General features: G+C 41.4%; 2 protein-coding genes across 2 annotated transcripts; one reads left to right on the top strand and one right to left on the bottom strand.

The window, feature by feature from the left end:
- The first annotated feature begins 3 nt into the window (after positions 1-3).
- On the top strand, positions 4-1,808 carry CSUI_010303 (uncharacterized protein). The gene is made up of 2 exons (XM_068070408.1): positions 4-650; positions 1,427-1,808. Exons 1-2 carry the CDS (start codon positions 121-123, stop codon positions 1,608-1,610), a joined length of 714 nt encoding a protein of 237 aa, XP_067917617.1. The 5' UTR covers positions 4-120; the 3' UTR covers positions 1,611-1,808.
- A 1,832-nt stretch (positions 1,809-3,640) lies between these two features.
- On the bottom strand, positions 3,641-7,841 carry CSUI_010302 (60s ribosome subunit biogenesis protein). The gene is made up of 5 exons (XM_068070407.1): positions 7,474-7,841; positions 7,026-7,112; positions 6,197-6,242; positions 4,980-5,135; positions 3,641-4,202 (listed from the first exon to the last, which is right to left on the bottom strand). Exons 1-5 carry the CDS (start codon positions 7,527-7,529, stop codon positions 4,002-4,004), a joined length of 546 nt encoding a protein of 181 aa, XP_067917616.1. The 5' UTR covers positions 7,530-7,841; the 3' UTR covers positions 3,641-4,001.
- Positions 7,842-7,855: the final 14 nt, after the last annotated feature.

The raw sequence follows: 7,855 nt of genomic DNA, 5'->3' as shown, positions 1-7,855 counted from the left end.
GTGAAGAAAGAAGACATAGAAAGAAAAGTAGAGAAAGGTATCAAGACAGGAGAGCATGAAGAGAAGAATCCGAAAAGAGAAGAGAAGAGAAATTTGTCTCCTTCTTCTGCTTCTTCATCTATGGCAACAGGGAAGAAGAAAGACTCGATGAGGGAAGGCTTCGAAGGGGGAAGCGAAAATATGAGTGAAGAAAGGACAGATACAGTAGAAGAAGAAGGAGAAAGATTGAAGAAGCAACGCGAAGGAGAAGAAAGTAAAACAGAAGAAAGTCTAGATGAGAAACCGCAAGGCGAAGAACTCCTCACAAATGAAGACACGATGAATGAAGAAGACGGAGGAGGAGCAGCCTCTGTAGAAAATCCATCTTTTCTTGAAAGTGAAGAAGGAATCGAGAGACAAGAAATAGATTTCAACTCGAGAAATGCACAAGAAGGAAATGAAGAAGAGAGAGAGATGAAGATGAAGAGACAAGAGATGTCTGAGAGAGACAGGAAGTTCGAAGAAGATATAGATCACCATAACTTTCTCATTCTTAATCCCTTCAATGAATTTCTTATGCGATTCAATTATACAGAAGTCGATAATATCACATCCTATGCAGAAGAACTCACAAAAGAACTACGAGACTCGCCTCTCACCTTTCAACACAAGTAAGTCATTTGAAGTAGGCGGGTGTACATACACCTGAGGAGGAAGAAGAAGAACCTGATAGAGCCTTTCCTGTCTTGTTTTCTCTGAGACATGCCTTTCTGATATCATCGTTCTTCTTCGGAAAATCTATCTCCCTCTTTCTCTCTTTCTCTTATGTACATAGATCGTAGAGTAGACTAGTATTCGATCTTCTTGGATGTATGAATAAAACAGACTGCAAAAGATGATAGAGAAAAGAATTGTATTGAGTTGTCTCTCTCTGTGGGCGTGGAGCTGAATGAAATATGTGTCACATATCTAGCAATCTTACAGGACCGAAGATGACGTGGTGAGAATTGAAGTAGATAAATGAACTTCTATAGTATTGCTCGACAACCCAACTCCATGCAGAGAGAGTTTCTCCTTTCAAATATATATCTCCATGTATGACAGATAGATGTATATCTGTATCCATACCTATATGCCATAGATGAATCTCAACTGTCTGTCTCTCATTCGTTCTGTTTCTCTCTCTTCCTTTCTCTCTTTGTCTCTTAGTGTCATCACCTCTTCTTCTCCTTCTTCACGAGAGAGAGATACCCTCTCGATAAGGATTCGCAAGTGGAATGAATTGACGTCCACATACATTGTCATACATCGATATCGATTCATATCCATCCATTGACTTTTTCATTCTTTCTTCCTTTTCATCGGGTGTATATACACCATACCTATGTGTCATAGTCCGTTTTCTTCCTCTATTGGTTTTCTTTCTCTCCTTTTTTTGTCTCAACAGGAATGAAACTCGGCGAGTTGTTGTCGTTCTTCTAACAGAATTTCCTGAGGCCGAGAGTCTTCTCTTTGCGGGATTAATGAAGCTTAATGTTATCGTCCAGTCAACTATAGCAGTCGCCATGATAATAGGCCTCCTTGCTTGTCTCTGCATGTGTAGAATGATGTTTCTCTTGAAGAGTAGATAATATATTACACATATACAACGACATCGATTCTACCTACATATCTACCTACTCTCCCCTCGATCTCTATCTGTACGTCTTCTCTCCATGCATCGAGAAAGATAGAAGGACAAGAAGAAAGATAAAAAGACGTGACAGTTTCATAGGAAAGAAGTTGAGAAAGCAGAGAAATGGAAGAGAAGAAAGAAACGAGGAATTGTAGTGGACTCTAGAGATAAAAGCAATCTTCACAACCAACACGACAGAAAAACACGACCATACAACACATATCATCTATGGATACACATATATGCATATATATATATATATACGTATGTATGTGTATATTCCTACGTGAATATATATAGAGATGTATATATGTAGAGACGTGACGGTTTTGTAAACATGTAGTATATCTCTCTGTGTATAGTTGTATATGTGAGATGAGTGAATTCTTTGTTTTTTGGTAGAGATGAGATTTCCGGTCGATCCTTTCTTGGTCTCTTCTTCTTCTTTCATGGAGATGTGTATGTATGTACACCTGAATGAGAATCTTTTCAAGAAATGTTTTTTTTCTTTCAACTTGAGAAAACAGCAGGCCTCGCCTGGCCATTCCGCTCAGAAATTTTCCACTACAAATAGACGATTGGTTACTAACACACACAGGAAAAAAACTTTCCACAAGAATATCTGCAGTCCTACTGCAGATATACATGTATAGATACGCCCACCCCGCATGCAAACATATACATACATTCCTCTGTAATAGGCACAACACACCTATCTATACCTCCAGGTCTGCACCCCAAGAAGTAGAGAATAATACCACTTTGTATCTCTCCTTAGAGGGTGTATATACACCTGCGGGCAACTCCCCAGAAGGGCCTCTCCACGTGGCATCAGGTGGCCGCCCTCACTGAGACATGCAGCTAAAGGTGAGAAAAAAAGTGGCCTGCCTCGATATCCACACGACCGCTCTACTCAAGTCTGAGATGTAAAAGCCTGACGGGGTGTTTAGTGATGTATATACATACACTCAAAGAGGCAGTGAAGCCTAAGCTGGTTGCTTGATCGATCTTCAGAAGATAGACATCCATGCTATGATGAAGATCATAGATAGACACGGCCACTCTCTCTCTTTTCTTTCTGTCTTTCTTCCTCAGTATGGGGAGCTAGCGAGTCGAGAGAGAAGAGCATGTATCGTGTAGAATCCTTGTCTAAGTTTCATTCGATAACGGTATACTCATGCTTCTTCTCGATATTCTTTCTCTCTCGTTTTCTTCTTTTCGTTTTCTTCTCACAGCTTAGATTTCGTACAGACATGGCAGAGTTTAGCATCTATATCACTCTCTATAGCGCGGGTAGTGTATATCAATCATTTCGTCGACCTCTCTCCTTCTTCCTCTCATTCTCTCTCTTTTACGGCAACGAGTTCACTTCTTTTTCGATAGCCTCTCCCCCCTCACTTTACAGTCGAGACATAGAAACATGTATCTTTCTTTCTCAAACAACTTCTCTCTTTTCTACTCCTCGGTAAAAAAGTATCTCTTCTTCGGATGATTGACACTGTAATGTATACGATAGGATCTCTCTCTGCCTACAGGGAAAGAATTAAAGAAGAAGGAGGTTCCGATGACTTGTTTTTCTTCTTCTTCGTTATTCTTGTTTGAATATAGATCTCTTCTTCATCTCTAGTGTTGATACACCAGAAGAACTCTTGTAAAACGTCTTTAAATACGTGACCGTAACGAAAGAGCTCGAGTGAAGTATCTCTGAATACAACGCGTTCACTGCATATGTATGTAGAGACATACCTCTATATACACAAGCATGTATGTACATACACTACCATGATAGAAAAAGCTAGAGGAGTTTATTTGGACCAAATCTCTTTGGAGATGAATCCCCCCAGTCGAGGTTGATTCTGCTCAAGATAGGAATTGTCAATCTCCTCCTTCCTTCTTCTTCTTGTTTTCTCTCTAGAGTTTCTTATCATCTAAGATGACAGAGTTCATTGAAAGACATGTTCTCACTGTCCTGTATGAACGAAAGAAAAGAATGCAATCTACTTTCATGAGACACTACGGCGTAGTCTCACCAAATCACACACATACACATTGATCGAGAGAGAGACATCAGGGGGGCAAGACAGAAAGAAATCTCAGCCGAGATATCCGTCACTCGAACAAAGACCTTTTCTCTTCTTTTGTATTCTTCGAAAAGAAAAAGAAAAAGAGGAAGAAGAACTGACAAACCTCTTGACGAAGATCCATCAGAGACACCAGTCCATTTTCTGCAACCAAAAAACCTTTCTTTCCTTCTTTCTTTCTTGCTTTCTTTCTCTTTCTTCTTCTTCTTTTCTCTTCGATTGAGAAACCTTCTCCCACATCTTTTCTTTTCCTTTGTGTTGTCGGCTTATACAAGGTCAGCTTCTTCACGTAGGTATTCTCCAACATCGGATACATGATAGACTGCAATAGCTTCTGTATCAGACGCGTGGATCTCTTGCGTCCCTCGAGCAGCCATCCCAAAACCGAGAGGTAGATCATTATTCAAGGAATAGATACACACCCCTGCATTCTGAGGAATGTCTGCTGTGATTCTTCCGATATGACGCTACGACCAAGAGAGAAAGAAGGAGAAGAACAAAACAAGGAAAGAGAAAAGACTCGTTCACCTCTGTATCAGAGAGAAGTGTCATCTCCACGGACGGTGTGTGAGGTGTTGGAAGTCACGTAGCTGCGATAACTGAGAAGGGTAAAAGATCATAAAGAACGAAGATTCATCGCAGAGAGGAGTTTTGGAACGCATACATAGATACAGGTAGATAGGTAGCAGAGAGGATACAGAAGCAGGCTAATATAGGAAAAAATAGGAAAAGACGATATGAGAAAAGCATATGAAGAGAAGATGGTCAGTATGACCGGAGATAGCAGGGAAATCATTTACCATCCGCCCTCACAGTTTCCATACAAAGATGAAAGAAGGAGAAAGTACTTGTAAACCACGTATGTACATAGACTTTGAGACAATTAACTAGATATGTAGCTCTATCTATAGACAGACATATCTAAGCCAGCATACATACAAACATTCGAGAAGGTTGTCTCTTCGGGCATTTGGAAGGTATCGGCGTTGTACACAGACGCCCCTCCGTATATAGTGATCAACGAGGTGTATGTACACCTGAGGTTCTGGCGGTTGTTGTACACTGATGTGAAGAAGGGAAAAGGATCCCTCATAGCATTCATCCACCTAGGAGATGAAGAAAAGCTATGAATGAGTTCTTTCCGGGAGTCAATCACCTTCTTTTGCCTTTCATTTCTCGATCAGAAGAACAAGAAGAAGCACAAAGAGAATAAAGAGAGACGTGTCCCGTCTGTTCTTTCTTACTTTGATGACGTGATTTCCGTAGACAAAAGCTTGTTCTCCACCAGGTTTCAACCAGATTTTATATCGAGAATATCTTGAGATAAGATCTAATGCAGTCACCTGTAACCGAAATTTTCTGCTCTTAGTGAACTTTCCTATGCAGACGCCAGCGAGAAGCTACACAGAGAGAGAGACAAAATGAAAGAAAAGAATAATAAAGAGAGGCCCAAAACAAAAAAGAGGGAAGGGGACAAAAGGGAAAGAAAAAGTACGTCATCTTGAAGATAAAGAGGGGTGGTACTAACAAGGTGATGACTGAGGTGTATATACACCCCAAAGAAGATTCTGGGAAGAGTTTTGTTGAGCGCGAGTTTTGAAGTGAACAGAACATGACATCATTAGATGAAAAAGAGGGAAAGACGAGAGAGAGAGATAGAAAGAAGAGATAGAAGCGAAAGACCGTTTGAATGAAGTAATACAGAAGAGAGATTTAGATGTCTGGAGTCATGGTACACAAACGTCCTAGATAGAAGAGAGAATGATATGGCGTAGACATGCAAAGGCAGGCACACACCTTGATCAATCATGAACACGCGAGGTAAGAAAAGATACTGAGCTTTCTCCTGGGAAGTATCCGGAAACAGACAGACTAACACAGAGAGAAAAGAGAGAGGGAATGAAAAGATAACTTAACTCCGTCCTCTGCAAAGCATCTACTTGACTCTACAAACCTGTGTGCCTGCGTACACACCGACTATCTATCAAGATATACATACATATATACACATATATCAACACCTTCACTGAAATTTATCTACTTATCTATCTTTAATCTAACTATCTATCTATACACCCAGGAGGAATGATACTACGTCGAGAGAGTGACAGATGTTTTGTCGAAAGCATGAAGAGATCTTGACCATCAAGAAGGAAGCAAACTTAAGAAGAGAGAAATTTCTGTCCTGTCTTTTCATTGCAAGGAGAAGAAAACTCGAAAGACATAAAGGAAGGGATTCTACACAGAAACTCCGATTGCACGCCCTGTCAGAGATACAGCCGTAAGCCTATGAATGAGAATCTAGTATGTAAATGATAGAGGAGAACCTCTTAGGCGACAAATGGATAGATGGATACAGGAACTTGTCCAAGCACATCAGACGCTTCAACGATTCCGTTAACATTGTTTATTTCTCGTCTACCTCTTCCTCTCTCTCTCTTCGCATAGAGATTAAACTTACAAGACTTTTCCGGGGTATACATCCAGCCATCTTCAACACCTTTTCACTAACAGTCAAACAAAGAAAGATAAGAGAATGAACGACCGAGACTACGACACAGGTGAGAAGAGAAAGAAACAAGAAGAAGGCAGGAAGACGCCTTGTGCAGACACCCCGTTCCATAACTTCGGGTGTGTGAGGGAAGTGCAGATGTCTGCATGCGTATGTGCTGTATAATGAGTTTCAGATCTAAAGAACCTCCTCGGAACTTCATCTTGAAGATTGAAAAGTGAAGAAACAAAGAAGGCATTCAGTGAAAGAAATCGACATGAAGACTGAGAGACATAACGAGAGAGACAGGAGAACAACAAGACACTGGGGAACTTCTGAGATTAGGGAGGGACCAAGTATAGACTGCCTTCTGTATATCTGAAGGTTTGTAGACAACCCATTAGGAAAGAAGAAAGAAGACCGATCTTCTGGAGAGAGGGTACACAACGAAGTCGAGTTAAAAAGTAAAGAAGCAGAGAGAGAAATACGACGGCATAGGTGTTGGGAAGAAGGTCTGGATATGAACAGGCAGGAAGAGAGAACTCAAGCGACATATATATAGCAGATATATCAGCGTTATCTCTGTATCTCCGGAGAGATTTTATGAACGAATGTGAATGATTAAGAACTCTTTCTCTCTTCGTCTGTCATCTTCTGTCCCATGCGTGACCTCTTGTGAACAACGAGGCGACGTGGAGATGTCTTGAACCAGAACCAATCGTAACAAGACCCTATCTCTTTTCCTCTGGACGGCGAAGTGTACATACACCGGAAAAGACACATATCATCATACACTCACCTCATATAGAAGACTCGATCACGATGTAACCGAAAGACGTGAGGCTGTGCTTGATTATCAACGATCTGCATTAGATTACTTCCAACGCTGCAATGGGCGAGACAACAGAAATGGACAGAAGTCCTCTGTTGAGAAAAAGACGCGGAACTGAACGTAGACTAGACGAGACAATCTGACATAGACAGAAGATCGGCTACAATCCCTCTCTCTGCAGTACGGAAAGACAGCAGCAGTTTTGAGTTGACTAGGCTGCGAGGTACACATGCGAAACTCATCCGGAAGAGAGGAAAATTGAGAGGAAGTGAGGAAGGCGTACATACACAACAGAGGGAGATGAGTGATCGAAAAGGAAGTCCCTACACAGAGGTAGACCTCGGAAGAACGCCGGCGAAAAAGGCTTTCAAGTTGAAAACTTCTTTGACCGCAGGGAATCGAAATGGGAACTTACAACTTGGAGAGTTTTTCAAAGACAAGCTTCACTTCTTCTTCTGTTAGTTGCCTCATCTTGTCGAGATATAGAAAGGGAAGGTCGATGGGTGGTAATACTCCAAGACTTTTGCAGACCGGAGTGCNNAAGAGATGAAGAGCTTCTGCGTTTTTCAAGAGGGTGACTGCGACTGATTGAGAAAACAGCAGGTGACATGAGGAAAAAGAGAAAGTGGGAGAGCTCAGGGGAGAAGTTACGGTATGCTCGTAGCCAGATCAGATGGAGAAGAAGAAAAGAAGAGCGAAAAAATCTCACAGAAAGAAGGCTAGTTTCCGACAATCGAAATGAGATGTCATGCATCATGACTCACTCGCCCGCCCCGCCCCTCCCGTCTCTCGATCGC

The sequence above is a fragment of the Cystoisospora suis genome (genome assembly GCF_002600585.1).
Source record: "Cystoisospora suis strain Wien I chromosome Unknown contig_7101, whole genome shotgun sequence".
NCBI lineage: Eukaryota > Apicomplexa > Conoidasida > Eucoccidiorida > Sarcocystidae > Cystoisospora > Cystoisospora suis.
Note: the sequence above shows the minus strand (reverse complement) of the source record. Positions and strands in the feature narration are given on the sequence as shown.